We start from the raw sequence: 17532 nt of genomic DNA on the forward strand, positions 1-17532 counted from the left end.
GCTCTGTGTGCAGTAATTTGAGGAGAACAATCTGCTGTGTTGAACAAAAAACAATAAAATACTTAAAAATTCAGAACTGAGTCTTTAATTGGAATTGTGCGGCAAAAATAGATGACAAACAGTTGCGACATTTGTACTGTATGTTATGGTCTGTGTTAAGATACATCCTGTTAAAAGACTTTCATAATATGTATGTACAACCTTGAGTGTTGTAAACAAGATATAATGGAACACACAAAGGAGTATATAGGACTGGGTATGGAATTTGGAATGGATACGACCATGTTGAAACACTGTTGTACAAGGCATGTTCTTGCGTTAGGTGATGTACACTTATTTTATTGTGAGTAAATTTTAGTCAATTGTGCACATTATCACTAAAGCACTTTTATTAGCGAACACTTAAATAACAGTTGACGGTATAAAAAAAACCTTCTTAAGGACATTGGCTACATTAAAGGAAAAACAAAACAAAAGAAAAACCTCTGTGGAATTTCATATAGCCACATTCAAGTATTGTGGATTCCAAGTGTGCTCAGTTTCTAAATCCAATTCTTCTATTTGCACTACCACCAAGCCAACTGCCTTTTATTAAGCAGGATCACGGGCCGTCTCTACAAGGTGCATTACATTTCATAATCGCACCATAATTCTTGTGATAAAAAAAGAGTATATCCTAAAGGTCTAAATAGAGATAAATAACTTAAAATAAGACCAAGACAAACCAAAAAAATATCTATTCATAAATATTAGTTAAAAAAAATATTGGACAAAATAGACTTCCAAATGAGGAACAATACCTTGGGGCCAGATCATGATTTAGAAAAAAGAGAAATACAATCTCTCAGTTCTACAATATTCTTAACACAACCCTGTTACAACAGATAACTCAATAAATAGCATACTTTTTTTACAACCTCAACACAAATCAAAGAATAAACAAAAACACATTGGTCAATGTTTTCAGGAGTGGCAAAGATGACAACACCGTTTCGATCCCTTTTGCATGAGGTGTTGGGACTGCAACAGCTGAGAGGTCTGCTAAACTCTACAGGACACCATGTAGATAAGATAGTTTGTTTGTTTGTTTGTCCAGACGAGCCTCTTCATCGACCTTGCATGACTGGGTCATTTTCAACAGGCCACCCAGCCATGATGCCGCGATCCGCAGGCCCATTTTACCCTCAGTTTCTAGGTCTGAATTGGCTACACCCAGACTGTTTTCATGGCTTACACATAAGCGTGCAACACCAATGCGTTCTCTTTTTTTTGAGTGTCCCAGAGTTTTGACAGTACAGCTGCCAATCATTGTGAGTACAATAATCAACACGGAATAGGTGTGAATCCTTTCACAAAATGAACGTCCAAAAGGGCAGCACATTGATTCATCGCAGAACCCAGAGACTGTTTGAGCAGGGAGTATTTCATTAGACTATGGCAATAGAATGTATAACCCGGGCATTAGTCATATTCTTCAGTAATAACAGAGCGTGTAAAGACAAAACAAGGTTGAGGCTAATGTCGGTAGAAACCACAGAAAATATGACCACTGTTTCTGCATTTGTGTTAAGAAATCAGTTAATGTGTTTATGGATTTGTGACCATTGGCCAGGAATTCAAAAAGAACTTATTATTTACACATGAGCAGCCTCGGCTCCCTCACCCTATTTTTTTCCTCATGTTAACAAACTGGTAAACTGAACATAAATATCCAATTCATGTGATATTTAACTGGGATTAGCGGGTAGCAATGCAAAATGCTAGGCGTACTTGGAATGTGTAAACTACGCCATTACCCTGCTGTTAAGATTTTCCAAACCTGCATAAATGAATCGCTGCCCCTGCATAGACACTACAAAGCCAGGCCCATCAGGGGAAATGGGCTGTATAGTATCAGTCCAAAGGGAGAATGAAAGAATAGAAAAAGGAAAAAAACCCATCATAGAACATCGTCCTATCATTTTACATAATCCAACTTGCTTTTGTACCAGAACATTCTCCCTAAAATTTGAGAATCTGCCGGTGATGCGGAATGTTCCGAGACGGATCCCCATGGACGGGTGTTGTAGCAGTGAGGAGTGGAGGAGAAGGGGGGCCTATGCGTGGTGGCTTAGGCCGTGGGTGTGTTTTTTACCTTTTTAATTTCCTAAGAAAGACAGAATGGAAAATATCATTATAGGATTTCTAAGAACACAATTAAGCAAGTAAAATCTAGTTAATTTCATCATTTTTTTTACCTCAAGAAGAGCTTCTTTTAATTTTCCATATGCATTGTCAAGATCTTGGTTTATGATGACAACATCAAATAACCCTGGTTCTTTGCCTTGATGGGGGAAAGAAATTATATTGGGAGAGTTAGGGATATTCCCCATGTTTTATGAACTTTATGAAACTTGCAAAAACTGAATAGAGGACCAAACAAGACGTCTACTCACTCAATTCCATGTCAACATTCGCCGCATTCAGTCGCCTTTGGAGACTTTCCTCTGATTCCGTTTTCCGATCCCTCAAACGCTTCTCCTACAACAAACCAACATATGCTTCAGTACGTGGAAAAATAACTAGGAGTCTGATAACAAGCACACTGAAGCAGACATAGTGGACACTGAAGATGACATGGTGCACTCACAAGCTCCTGCATTGATGGGGGTTGAATGGAGATATAAATTGGATCGAGGTCTGTCCTTTTGATGTTCTTCACTCCCTGCATGTCAATGTCCAGGATGCAGATCAAGTTCTTAGCCTGCACCGCCTGTACCGCAGCTTTGCTAGGGTGAGAGAAAAGTGAACACCAATAACGATCATGATTATACAGAAAGTAATACAATATACATAAAATAGAACAAAAACACCTCCTAATCATTATAATATATGGCACAGAACCACACCACAGACCACCACTTTCTAAATTGTTTAACATGCATTCGTCACAAACCCTTGGTTTAAATCGTTGTCGCAAACTTAACAATATAAAAGGGAGTTACCTTGTTCCGTACATGTTCCCTGAGAATACAGCATTCTCAATGAACTCCCCGTTGTCAATAGCTGCCTGCATTGTCTCCCTTGTGACATAATGGTAATCTGCAGAAGAAGGAAAGACCACAAATAAACATAAGGATGGTAGGTAGCAAAACGGACAAGGTAACAACACCCTATTGAGTAATGAATATGGTCATCAGACCTGTTTCGTAAGAAAACCCTCCAAAAAGCAAAGTGGTTTCCAATTGACAGTCATACAGTAGTGGTGACTAAAAAAATCACTGCGAATCACACTTTCCAATGCTTATTGTTGCTCAACACATTATGGGACTGAACGTGTGCACCAGGATAATGTGATGAAGATGATGTTTTACTTTTAATTGTATCAGAAAATCATTTTGCATTCAGATCACTCCTCAGGTAAGGATAGACAAGGGACATTTTTGATTTACATTTTTCATGCATGGGATGATTTTAAAAAGTTGTTTGATACTGATATCCATGATCTCTTTATAAAAAGTAATAGATATAGTGATATACGGTCCAAACAACCCCTCATCTCATTGCTGCCAAGAAACATTGTCCAAAAAAGTGGCCCTGTGTATTATCAACCAGTATCATCAATCACTGAAATTGGAATGTTCATAATCAACAACAGTCAAAAATACCTATTATTGATCCTTGCATTTAAAAAAAAAAACCACTTCTCTGTATTAGTTGGGCTTTTTGTCTTATAAGCCCAGAAAAAGACTGCATATAAATAAATCCATGACTCACATCTATAACAAAATCACAGCAAAACAAATGTGGTCCTTTTCAAATCTAACATATACTCAACAAATAAGACTCACCTTTGCCATTCTCCTCTCCAGGACGAGGGTTCCTTGTTGTATCTGAGCAACAGAAACAAAATAATTAGTTAACAACAACATTTTTAAAAAAAAAGACTAAAGCTCACACTAAGCACAATGTATACAGCGAGAATGTAATAAGTCAGATCAGATGAGAGCAGAGCAGAGCAGAACAGAGCAGAGTGTGCTTACGGGATACGCTGAAGCCGAAGACCCCGTCAAACTCCTTCAGGAGCTTCTTGAGGAGCGTGCTCTTCCCCGCCCCAGAGGGGCCACTCATCACCACAGGCCTCGGTCCTGCCATTGCTACCAGAGAGACAGAGAAGGAGAGATGGGGAGAGAGGGGAAGAAAGAGAGAGAGGGAGAGAAGGAAGGAATGAATGAAAAGGCGGACGGACAAAGGTGAAAAACCAGTCAGACCAGAGCTAGGTGATGTACCTTCCGAGTTTCTAGAGATAAATGAGCCTTCTACTTGAATTACACTTGGAGAGGGTGACAAAGGGATCCCAGTGAAACTCGCCAAAAGCAAATTGTTTAGCCTATATCATTGAAGTTGGTAAATCATACAGTCATCTGACCATGAGCTCCTTTGTCTTGAGATGGAGTTCTGCCAAACAAGCTGTGAGCTTTTATAGGTAAGAATGGATGATTCAGCGATTTATGTTCCATAGACACACTCCACAACATGTTCATACAAGCACCAATCAACACATGAGATGTCATTAGGGGCCGTTGTCAAGGTGAACACAATCAGCAGGCGACCAATTAAAGCCTGCTCAGCTGTGGTCTGGAAAATATTGCACACAATATTACCCTCACGTTTAAGACGGAGAAACAGCAACATTCACACAAGTGAGCGTTCAAACGTTGCACATTCTCAAAGTAACTTCTTCACAAGTTGCCACGTTGAGAACTGAGAAATTCCTTGTCAAGGAAATGAAACACTGGCTTGTTTGACCACATACAGCCACTCCACCCTGTTTGACGTTGCTTTCCTAAGCACCGACTAGAGTGTAAAATAAGCTGCTCAGAGCCAAGGCACTGAATTCTAACCGCTCACAACAGAACGTTGTGTATTTAAAAACAAGTATGTAGCTAAGTACTCTTCATTCAAGCCTTTCTTTTGTGGAAAATAGAAACACCCTGTTGTGAGTCTCAAACAACGCTGCCACTTAAAGACCTGTGCCAGACATGGAGAGGAAGGAACATGTTTGTCTTACCTCTAGTGAAAGGGCTGAGTGGGAATGAGGGTGGAACAAACTCGTGAATGACCAGAGCACTACACGGCAGAGGAGTGGCAATGCAACCCAATACAGACACATGCAAAGCAAGCCGCCAATCAAATTTCAGAAAACCCTGACTGTTGACTAGTCAAAAGCAAAGGAATCTGGTTTCTGCCTATGTAATGACTACACAACAATACAATTGGTTCAAAGCATTGATGAGAAGGGTTTGTCATATTACCGGTCACATAAAGTGGTAGCCCAGAGAGTATTGAGGTGTCTTCAAGGTTATGCATGTATATGACATGGCATACATATATAAGAAAGCAGGATTCCAATCATAAAGCAGTGCGTCCTCAACTCTCATAATGCGAAGAGGAAATGCATGATTATAGGACAAAGGAAGACAGCTCTTATCTAGATAAGCATGTTTCACAGATCACACTCATGCATCATCTAAGCTTATCCTTATACTCTGAGGTCAAATGAGTTTCAGGTTTTGGAGATTATGTTCAGGGGAAAGTGAAGCAAGTCTGAAAATGTCAAGGGTTTACTAGGCTCCGTCTGTGATATGGCTACCATAATCAGGAATCGTAGTGAACGATTAACTACTTAAGGCTGATGTGAAATTATGATTGGTCTTGCCGTAGATCACTTTCTTTTTACAGACCTCATGTCTACTATTAGGATATAACTGCTTATGTAGGGCCAACCAAATGTTGAACTAAATGTATATTTCTTTCTAAAATAAACCATGGGGAAAAACACAGCGGTGTTACAGCAGCACAAAATCCATTCTATGGATATACTATTCCATTGTATGGTGACATCATGTCTCAGCAATGTTTTTGACTATACATCAGAACACAAACAAACCTTTAGTCTGAATTGACAACTTAGCAGATCTTTAGTTTGAATTGACATGCAAAGTTGTTCCCTCCCTTGACAAGAGGAATCAGTTGAGGAATCGATGAGACTGATCAGTTTTAGTCAAATATTTGTCAAGTTCTGTATCAAGTTTATCAATGTTTTTTTCCCCGACAACTGGATTGTTCAAAGGTGGTGCCAGAAGTGATGATGCAGGATGAAACCAGATTTTGTTGATGTATGACGTGTTTGTTAGGGGGTGCTCTTCCACAACACAACACATTTTTACTTTTGAAGCAAAAACCAAGCCAGACATGGAACAGTGCAAGCGGACTCTTTAGAGCCTTTAGAGCAGCAACTGTAAGGGAGACTAAGGAGGAGACATTAATGGCACCTCTACAAGAATGCTTAAAAGTCTCTCTATCTAATCCACAGAAAGAAAATATTATTCCCCCATTTATTACTATAGGCCTACCATGGGAACCAGGCACCAGAGAATCATGTTTGTAAAACATGTCCAATCATCAATAATGCCCTTATTATTCAAAGTATTTAAAATATGAAAGTATATTGCCAATCCATTAGAGTAGTCAATGGACTTGCTCAACACCAAACAACAAATAGTCTTGCAATGGATGCAAATGGAAGATGAATATCCATGAATCAGGATTCTGTACCTTTTGTAAAGCAGAGATTAGAGAGGGTCCACATCTAGGGGCAAGCAAAAACTTACTTAAATCCTTCACTATTTTATCAACACTGGAAGCATTGCCTTGTATTACATCCTCAGCTCCAAACCACACAGTAATCAACACATAGCTGCAACACAGCTCCTCCTCGATGAGGTCAAAAGAAGCATCGCTCCCTTGCAGCTGCAGGTGACAGAAGCATTCTCAACAGCTCAAGATGGCTTCTCTTCCATGTCAAAATCAGAGATGTTGCTCACTGGTGTGGTTAGAAGTGAATGACAGACACCTTATTGATCTATGCAAAATTAAGTAATGCCCCATCCTCCACAAGCATGGTTTAGGTTACACATCCAAGTGACTGGGATAATAAAATGACATTTATTAACCACTGAATTCTGAAAAGGGTCATTTCACGTAAAATCAGACACTTTGGGACCCGACCGACCCGGATTTCAATCATACTTGGTGTGCCTTTTCAGTAGCAAGGTAGCACCACAGAACTGCATTGGTTTGAATCTGACACTAATATTAAGGGAGAAACAGACTAGGAAAGGTTCACATGTGAGGGTAGGACACTATACATTCAGCCTTGAATATATCAGTCAGTGTTGGTCACAAAAAGATGCCTGTGGTGTTGTTTGAAAGCTCTTTTCTGGCTCTACATATTACACAATCACCTTGGAATACAACTACTCTCAGAATATGAATTATGGATAAATAGAAAAATTAAAAATTGAATATCTAAAAAACTTATATTTTAAAATGGCCAGTTCCTTGTCCAAACGTAGCCGGGGCAATGTCATGAGCAGCACCTAAAATGCTGGTGTTCGGTTTGTTATTCATTTCAGAGAGAATTTGACTCACAAATATGGCATCATACAGAACACTTACTAATAATATGGTAATACCATAGTAGCATCACATGACAAAACAAAAACAAAACAAAAATGGTCAGTGTCCATGGTCCCAGGTTTCAGAAACTAAGGCAGATGTCCATTTATACACACCAAATGATGATATGTGAATGTTTGAACATTCCTTCTCTGTGTGCCTGTGCCATCTTCCCTTTACCGTACTTTAAAGAGATTAATCAATGGCTACACTCTCATTTTGTACTCTACCAGTGCATTTGAAGCAACAGCTGTGTCTTTTGTAGATAATGTATTAGTACGTCCCGTTGCAGTTACAGGTTCCACTACCAGAAGCACATCCTGATGATCCATGACAAGTCTATCTGGTCTGAAGGGAAAAGTGAAGGATGGAGATGGCCCATGAGGATGCAGGAAGTTCAGTTTCACCTCTCCAGTGCTCGGCATACATTCCTCAGCACATGCTAGCCACCAGTTGCCATCATATACAGCTACAACATACCCTTTGATGCTTGAAAATGTAACACATTCCTTTACTGAGCTCACTCTTTCAACTCTGCCTTCTCTGAATGCTCAAAATGGCCTAACTTCCACTGTGTCCATTGACAATGGGCAGAAGCTGTGTAGTTTTTGAGTACCTGGAATAGTTCTTGCAGATTCAAACCTTTTCAACAGGTTTGTCAGCTTCATGATGGTACATCTCTGTTGTGGCAAACTGGCAATGGATGTTCTTGACATTATCCTTGACTGACTCCCTTGAACCAGGAACGTTTTTAAAACTATAGTTTGTTATTCAAGATGCTATTCAATCATTTCACTGGAACAACCAGTGCAGGCCACAATCCATCCATTTGTATGCTACTACCAAGATCAGTTGAAACTGGGAAAAAAATCTGTTTTGTTGTTATTTCAGACTGCAACATTCATGATACAATTGCTGTACATCTGTTTCAGAAGCTCCTAATTCAGTTCCTCAGTGACACTTCATCAATGACAGAACATCCAAAGAAGATCCTATATTTTTTCTGATGGCTGTGCTGCACAATATAAGAACCTTAAAAACACAACAAATTTGTGCCACCACGACGCAGATTTTCACATACCTGCAGAGTGGCACTTTTTTTGCCACATCACATGGCAAAGGTCCATGTGATGGCGTTGGAGGGACAGTTAAATGGCTTGCTGCACGAGCAAGTCTGCAACGTCCTATTGACAATTAAATTGTAACGCCATACCAACTGTTTGAATTTGTCAAGGATAATGTCAAGAACATCCATTGCCAGTTTGCCACAACAGAGATGTACCATCATGAAGCTGAGAACCTGTTGAAAAGGTTTGAATCTGCAAGAACTATTCCAGGTACTCAAAAACTACACAGCTTCTGCCCATTGTCAATGGACACAGTGGAAGTTAGGCCATTTTTAGCATTCAGAGAAGGCAGAGTTGAAAGAGTGAGCTCAGTAAAGGAATGTGTTACATTTTCAAGCATCAAAGGGTATGTTGTAGCTGTATATGATGGCAACTGGTGGCTAGCATGTGCTGAGGAATGTATTCCGAGCACTGGAGAGGTGAAACTGAACTTCCTGCATCCTCATGGGCCATCTCCATCCTTCACTTTTCCCTTCAGACCAGATAGACTTGTCATGGATCATCAGGATGTGCTTCTGGTAGTGGAACCTGTAACTGCAACGGGACGTACTAATACATTATCTACAAAAGACACAGCTGTTGCTTCAAATGCACTGGTAGAGTACAAAATGAGAGTGTAGCCATTGATTATCTCTTTAAAGTACGGTAAAGGGAAGATGGCACAGTACACAGAGAAGGAATGTTCAAACATTCACATATCATCATTTGGTGTGTATAAATGGACATCTGCCTTAGTTTCTGAAACCTGGGACCATGGACACTGACCATTTTTGTTTTGTTTTTGTTTTGTCATGTGATGCTACTATGGTATTACCATATTATTAGTAAGTGGTCTGTATGACGCCATATTTGTGAGTCAAATTCTCTCTGAAATGAATAACAAACCGAACACCAGCATTTTAGGTGCTGCTCATGACATTGCCGGCTACGTTTGGACAAGGAACTGGCCATTTTAAAATATAAGTTTTTTAGATATTCAATTTTTAATTTTTCAATTTATCATAATTCATATTCTGAGAGTAGTTGTATTCCAAGGTGATTGTGTAATATGTAGAGCCAGAAAAGAGCTTTCAAACAACACCACAGGCATCTTTTTGTGACCAACACTGACTGATATATTCAAGGCTGAATGTATAGTGTCCTACCCTCACATGTGAACCTTTCCTAGTCTGTTTCTCCCTTAATATTAGTGTCAGATTCAAACCAATGCAGTTCTGTGGTGCTACCTTGCTACTGAAAAGGCACACCAAGTATGATCGAAATCCGGGTCGGTCGGGTCCCAAAGTGTCTGATTTCACGTGAAATGACCCAAATCAAATCACCTTCCAACCCTCTACAACTTGACACGAAAAATGTTCACATAGTTCACTTTTACCAAAAAGTTAGCATCAATATGTACAAGACCTTTTCTAAACAGTCAACTAATAGGTTGCGAACCATCCCTAATTACATTTTAACTAGGCCTACCCGTGCCATGCACATGATTCACATCATTCCTGACACGAGCAACCAATTGATGTGCCATATAAGCTTACTCGCCAATGTCTCATGTAAACATTTAAAGTAAAATTAAGTATTTGGCTTCTTTCTGTGTGCATTTAAGATATTGTGTATACGAGCATCCAACATTTCCCAACGCCCATGATGGCACACTTCAAATCAGATATTATGCAACACACAAATAGACTACACACAGTAGGCCTATGTCGGTATATCAGTGACTGGCAGAAAGGCCATTCAAAACAAAACAAGCACTCATGTGCAGCTAAATAATTGCTAAGCGAAATGGAGATGAAACGAGCCAGTGGGAAATCTCACACAATGGTGATGGGACCTTGTCGGGTCTGAGAAGCCGATCAAACCTTGTAGCCAAAGGGTAAACCTACCTGAGACTATACGGGAGAAAAATCTCATATACATCGGGAAATTGGGTCTTCAAGAAAAAGAATGACTCTTCACCACCTCTACTCCCGTCAAGTAACTGCCTTCCGTATGAAAGCCATTAGAGAGTGATTTCAACGTCATCACAGTGGGCCAAAATAAACCATGGTCGACTGCCACTCAACACGAAGCTGATCTACAAAACATCCGGATTTCAAAACTGTACTTGGCTAACGGAGACAGCTGCACTGTCAGGCATCAACAACTCGAGCAGAAGTGAAGTTATTTCACATGTTTCTATGTCAATGAGAGCTTTTATAAACATCCGGATAAATTATTTGGGTTATTAGAGCGAAAACACATCCACGCTGCACCTCAATTGACAACCACAGTGAAGCTGTCGCAAAGAAAGGCAAGAAACACTCGGGGAAGAAACGACAAGAAGGCCTTCAGCAGACTCGAGAACTCCCACGTGTATAAACAGACCGATTTGCTTCTCATCCTGTCCATGTGCTGCCTTTAAACAAGTCATGTTCGCATGGGCGTTTTTAGACAGGGGCCAGGGTGGGCCTGGGCCCCTGTAGGATTGGTCCTGCCCCCCCCTAGGGCCCCTGCGCCAGCCAATGATATAAAAAAAATAATAATGTCTAATAGGTTTGCAACATGCATTGACGGACTCCAAGTGGAACACACACAGGAAGGGACTAGGAGGGTCAGTTGTCACAGGCACAAAGGGGTTCAGAATTGGGTCCCAGTGACATTACACATGTTGGGTAGGGGGGGCTTCGTCAATACTTTGCCCCCAGGCTTGGGTGAGGTGCTGCCACTGCCCCTGCACGCACTCGACCCGATTCACGCGACCTGCGAGCTTGTGAGCTAGAACTTCTTAATTTTTGGAGCCATCATTGCTGGACTTAAATGGAGTTGGATGACATGCTGAAGTGAGGAAACAATTTGTAATAAGTTTCTGTAGGTGAGGAATAAGCCGGTTTTAAACGGAATGGTGGCATGCATTCGGTTTGGGCACTTAGGCTACTGTATGTGGCTGAGTTAAAAGGCAAATCTATGTGGTGCTATTTTATTAATTATAAATAGTTCTCAGATTCATAACGGTATTTAATTGCCATCCCAACTGTGTGTGCTGCAGCACTGCTACTAAGTCTGCTTATGAGTTTTGTCATAGGATAAAGTAGCCTAGCTTAAAAATGCAATGGACAGACAAGATACATTGCTACATTGCTGTTTGAAATGATTTGGGAGCAAAATAGGAGCGAAATGCATCGCCAAATGACACAAACTACCGGACAAAATACCTTCTACGTTGAATTTGGCCTTTAATTCAAAGGAAATATTCACAGAATGTCAGTAGGCTAAATCCGTTTGTTTTCCGTGTCTTCTGTCTGTTTCGTTTCTGTTCCCCACTGTTCTGTCGCTACTAGTCAAGCGCAAGCAAGCAACACGACGCCGGACCTAGGAACCAGTGTTGCCAGGTGTAGAACGTGAAATAAGCAACTAGTGTTGCCAGGTGTAAGAGAAATAAGCTGTTTTGGGCTGTCTTAGAAAAAAGCTGCCAGAGAAATCAGCAGCTGCTTATAATCATTTAACCCTTCTTCATTGAAAGATATACTACTGGGACTGACTGCCCCATGGTGGAGATTTAAGGCTATTTTATGCAATTCTGCATTTTCTCTTATTTGAGAGTTTATGGAGACTTTGTGGATAGGGAAATATAAACTGTAAATTGTAAAAATATTATTGAAATGAAAAAGTGATAAAATAGAAATGGAGATTCATTTAAATTCATGATTTTATTTTTAAATTTAATTTCTGTCTTTTCGTTAGAAAGGTTTTGGGGGAAAATCGCCACTTATATATTAAAACAAATGTGCAGATATCAATTGTCATCAAGAAAACTGTGATACACATTTTTTTTCAAAACCGCCCATCCCTAGTTTGTATGTTCTTGCCATTATATTTTTTTCCATAATAATAATAATTGGTATAGCACATTTCAAACAAGGCATGTAGCTCATTGTGATTTAACAGTTAGATTAAATATGAAATTGGCAAGTTGGTTAACCCATTGATGCCAAATACTGTGTAGGTTATCATTGATCGTAGTGCCAGGATCTGCATGATGTAGCTTTAGACTCATGAAATTCACATTTTTTGTAAATGAAGAAAGTTTGTATGTTAGAGCTGAATAAATGGGTGATAATACAAAATTAAGCAGCTTTTAATTCAATTAATTACATGCTTAGTATGTGCTTCAGATGCTGAAGCATGTGTTTTTGCAGGTATTTTATACTGGATTACTGGGTTTAGAAAAAGGCAGATATTTTGGCAAAAGTAAGGTCGAAGAATATAAGGTAGCCTACATGGGCCCCCCTCAAAACATGTGGGCCCCTGTCAGGCCCCTGTGGTAATTTTGGGCTAAAAACGCCACTGCATGTTCGGTTCTTCGAGATCGGGTGGTGTACGAGGTGGCCAAGACCAATTTAACTGGGATGATGTTAAAACTGATAAGCACAGAGAAAACTACCTTGGTAAGTTGCTAGTTGGTTGACCTGCTAGCTGCTCTGCTAGCGACAGACATTGTTCACTGTTCGCAATCATGCTCTTATGCGCTTTCTAGTGACCCAGAAATATTGGTCAAAGTACGTCTGTGCCGTCCTGGCACAAACCGTAAATAATGAATTAGTAATTAATATTAACATTTTAATAATAATGACCAATAAGTCATTGGTCGAGGTTAACAGTGTTAGCACAACACAGCAAGTAGCCTTTCATTTTTGTCTACTGATACGAGAGTTGCACGCGTTTTTTGAGGGCTTCAATTCTTGACTCCAGACGTCGTATAATGGATCGTTACCTCCTCCAGGACCGTGGCCATAAATGATTAACACCCAGGTCACCTGGCTTCCTGCAGTTAAGTTCGTCAAAAGAGACTGAAACGCATCTGGCCAGCTAGCTATCACCGGCTAGCAGACAAGGGCTAATATAATCGCAGGGCAGCAACCTTGTGCCACGCAGAGATAACATGCCCTTAGCTGTCTTATGGAAAGATGGGTCTACGCAAGAAATAAGGGAGGAAGTAATTATTTATACATACCCTTTTGATTTATGCGGTCTTTCATCACATTACCCGGAGGTTCAATTAGTTTTCGTAATTTAATTCCCACTCAGCTGTTACGTCGAAAGTGCTAGCGAGCGTTCCGTTAGCTGCGCAACCAGAAAGTCGCTCCCTCATGAGCGGTGCCAACACAGCAAACCTCAGTGAATAGGGTGGTGATTTACGCAATTGTCATGCTGAAGACACTTCAGTCATTTGACGAGTGATGGTCTAAATTGAGAACCCGCAGTAGGCCCACACATCTTTGGGATGGTGTATTTTTAGCAATCGCACTTTTTCAGTAGTTTGCAACGTTGACCTTGTGATAATTTTGTAATCACAAAACAGAACATTCCAATGGCCTCCAATGCAACGCACCATAAAAATAACACCATTAACGTTATTAAATATTTCTGATCATAGGCCTACAATGAATATTTTTTATTCTATTTATTCTATCTATTTTATTTTATTCACCTGTGAATCTATCACCTGTGAAACTACTATTCCCGATCACATACTACACATGAAGAAGCTGTACAACATTGAATTTATTCTCTAAACACAAACATCTGTAAATATTGCACATTCTGTAAAAATGCCCTAATTGTGCCTCAACAAACATTTTACGTCCTCAGGGAATTCTCTTATGGCACCTGTTGGTCGGTGGCAGAAGGGAAAAGACCTAACATGGTATTCCAAAGATAAAAAGACGGGTGCAACACTGTCCAAGGCTCAGGAACTTGCAGCTGTAAGAGAGGCGGAACAGGAAGCAATGATGGCAGCCCTGTAAGGCGACAGACACACGCACACACACACACACACGTCACACACACACACACGCACGCACGCACGCACGCACGCACGCAAGAGTGCACACTTTTTTGTGTACTGCTGGGACTTGTCTAAGTCTGAATATTGACCTTCTCCTATCTTGGACTTTTATTTCATTAGGGGACACAAGGTTATCAAAAAGCAACCAACTGGTCTTACCAAAGAGGTTTGTGGCTGTTGTTAAAATTCTGTATCTCAAGCACAGCAGTTATAGCATCGCCTGGCCGTTTAACGCGTGTGCCTCTGTGGTCTTTTAGGATTTGGCAGACATATGCAAAAGGGAGGGAGCAGATGGCGAGGAGAAGGATGTGGATCGAGTCTCCGGGCTTGGGAGTTCAAGGTGAACACCTTTTGTTTTCTGTCAAGATTGTCTGCTGCCTGCTTGCTTGCCTGCTTGTGCTCACTATTTAAAGACATGGCTTACTTTATCAGAGACCATGTTGCTGTGAGACAATGTAGGACTCTGTCTGTCACGTATAGGTAGCAGTCAGGTGTGATTGGCAAATTAGAACGTGCCACCTGTGAGTTAAGTCAGATGCAAATACCTGCTGCCATATCAATAATTACCATATTAACAACACAGGTTACTATTTCTGGTTTTCTTTTTACTACATTTAGTGTTGGGTCAAGAAATGTGGTCCTCTCCAAACAAGAGAAAGAGGCGGCAAAAATGGGACTGTCTGTCTTTACGGTAAGACATTTGTGTTTTTTCATGGGCAATTGGTTGTACTCATGATATGTCTGCCTTAATTCTGGCAAAGGATACTAAACTGAAGTAAAATCAGTAGTTGGTGGTCAATATGTGTATGCAATATGTGTATGCCTATTTACCACCATATCATATTATTCATGCTGATGCCAAGAAATAAACATAATCATTTTTGCAGCATCAAAAATCTGATGGTCCTCAAGTAGCTTCCAAGGAAACTGCAGAGGGGGGTCATATGGATCGGGAAACTTCAGGGCACAGGTTAGTGATTTGATTTTAAAAAAGGCCAGCTTTCTTTTTATATTAATATTAACACATAATTTGACGTTGTTATTATTATGGATACAGTTGTTGTTGTTGTTATTATTAGTATTATTTGAAGATTATTAGGGTGTTGAGATATTTATTTTAAAATGTATGCCCACTCTTAATTTTTGATTTGTCTTGGCATGCCATGTGAAGTCGTGAGAGTCAGAAGAAGTCCAAAAAGGAGAAAAAGAAGAAAAAGGAAAAGAAAATGAAGAAAGAAAAGAAGAAGAAACATCGTAGAAGAAGTTCATCTTCATCCTCTTCCGACGATGAGGACGACAGGAAAAGGTACCCATGCCTCATTTGAATCGCTAATTGAAATCTCAAATGCAAACGTTCTGCACTAGAGGGCGCCAAAGCACAGTATGAATCAGAAACACGACTCTGATATGAAGCAGAAGTGCAGAATTAAGGATGTTGTTATACCATAAAATATGCACCAATGCATAGACAGAACATTTTTGGAATGAAAAAAAGCGAGAAATCAGATTTAAGTTGGGATGGTTGGAGTTGTTGGCCAGTGTTGGATTTACTTGGCTTCAGAATCCATAATTCCATACCCACTTTCACTTATGAATTGGTTAATTAGAAAAATTACCTCTTTTTAATCCACAAGCGGCACATGCACAGCAAAGTTATTACACTAATTAATTAAGAGAAGATCTGGAATGAGGTTGTAACCTCTGAAGCTGGTTCACTCAATACTGACTTATACCCTTACAACTTGCAGTGCTAATATTGATCAGAATATCTTGGGGAGCATTATTTGTGTTCGCTTGGGAATTGAAATCACACCACCTCCACACACACACACACATTCTCAGTACCACACACAAGCATGCCTCCTCCCCTTTCCGAATCATCGATTGTCTGGGTGTGTTTTGTGCCTCACAGGCGGAGAAAGGACCACCACAGTCATAATCCATCATGGAGCAGTCAGACCGGAGCCAGGGCCCATGACAGCCATTTAGGAGGGGGGGCAAAGGGCGAGCGCCCCCCCCACTCCCCTCACGGCCATCGACGCCAGTGGCGGCATGACACAGAGTCCTCGTCCGACAGGGGGTCTCACCAGCACCATCGCAGTGCCAGGCACAGGTCCCCCACAGCCTCGCCAGCACAATGCCATCGCAGGCGCCATGACACAGACTCAGACGACTAATGCCCCCGTCAACCTTACACTCAAACAGACTCACGCATACACCCCCCCCCCCCCCCCCCATTTCGTTCTTTTTTTTTTAAATCCCTCCACCGCAAATCCAGTGAAAAAATTTCAGACACTGAATGCTAGACTTTGGACTAGTCAAGATGCTCAAGATGCACCCGCCCCCCCTTCTGGAGAGACAACGCGAATCGAGGAAGGCGGCCTTTGCTGTTTGGTTCCCCTTAACTTGGAAATGGGAGTCATGCCTAAGTTAAGGGCATATCTGAAATGATTTTCGCACATGACCTCAAGATCAGCTGTCTTTAACATTGGCACATAGATGGCTTGATAATGGGGTTGGTCAGGTGCTTTTGGCATCTGATTCCATGAAACGACAGCCACTGTGTGACTTGATTACGTGAAAGGTCTGCAATCTGACATGAAAGTCGGGAAGTCGGGAGGGACTGAAGCCAGTGCACACATACCTCATCCTCAGACAAGTTTTTAAAATTGCAATGCTTCTTGCTTTTTATATATTTGGACCCATTATCCACCGTTAGTGTGCTTTAACTCGATTTCGCCATCACATTCAATTCAACACACCTGATATGAATAAACAGTTGTCTATTAGATACTTGAAGTTAGTTTGGAAATGATCTTTTGCTCTGAGATGCATTTAGTGACACAATGGGCACTGCGCTGGTGTGAGAAACTGATATCAAGCAAGAAATTACATTAGTATTTAATGTTCAACCCAATCTCATTCCGGCGCATTAAATTCATAAAACTAGTCATTCAAAATATCATTTTTTTTTTCAAGGCACAGAGTGACCCTCAATTTGCATTTGGGTGTGAAATGTGTTAATAGGGGCTACTCTACCTTGTATTGGCCCTCCCCTCCTTTAATCAATCTAGTCAG

The 17532-nt window shown here is 40.6% G+C and overlaps 2 protein-coding genes across 4 annotated transcripts; one reads left to right on the plus strand and one right to left on the minus strand.

Annotated features, from left to right (window-relative positions):
* Positions 1-318: 318 nt before the first annotated feature.
* On the minus strand, positions 319-13970 carry guk1a (guanylate kinase 1a). Of its 3 annotated transcripts, none has more exons than XM_063219302.1 (8): positions 13621-13970; positions 4023-4136; positions 3831-3872; positions 2985-3081; positions 2630-2768; positions 2436-2520; positions 2238-2323; positions 319-2146 (listed from the first exon to the last, which is right to left on the minus strand). In XM_063219302.1, the coding sequence occupies exons 1-8, from the start codon at positions 13643-13645 to the stop codon at positions 2111-2113; spliced, it is 624 nt and encodes a 207-aa protein (XP_063075372.1). In that variant the 5' UTR covers positions 13646-13970; the 3' UTR covers positions 319-2110. The 3 variants fall into 3 exon arrangements, with proteins under 3 accessions (XP_063075372.1, XP_063075371.1, XP_063075374.1); XM_063219301.1 differs by lacking the exon at positions 13621-13970 and adding an exon at positions 10514-10646; XM_063219304.1 differs by lacking the exon at positions 13621-13970 and adding an exon at positions 5051-5170.
* c16h1orf35 (chromosome 16 C1orf35 homolog) lies at positions 10723-17247 on the plus strand. Its single transcript, XM_063219300.1, has 9 exons — positions 10723-11037; positions 12957-13054; positions 14259-14409; positions 14575-14620; positions 14712-14794; positions 15073-15145; positions 15342-15424; positions 15626-15760; positions 16367-17247. Exons 2-9 carry the CDS (start codon positions 12958-12960, stop codon positions 16629-16631), a joined length of 933 nt encoding a protein of 310 aa, XP_063075370.1. The 5' UTR covers positions 10723-11037; position 12957; the 3' UTR covers positions 16632-17247.
* The last annotated feature ends 285 nt before the right edge of the window (positions 17248-17532 follow it).

Source organism: Engraulis encrasicolus, chromosome 16 (assembly GCF_034702125.1).
Source record: "Engraulis encrasicolus isolate BLACKSEA-1 chromosome 16, IST_EnEncr_1.0, whole genome shotgun sequence".
In the NCBI taxonomy this organism is placed as follows: domain Eukaryota; kingdom Metazoa; phylum Chordata; class Actinopteri; order Clupeiformes; family Engraulidae; genus Engraulis; species Engraulis encrasicolus.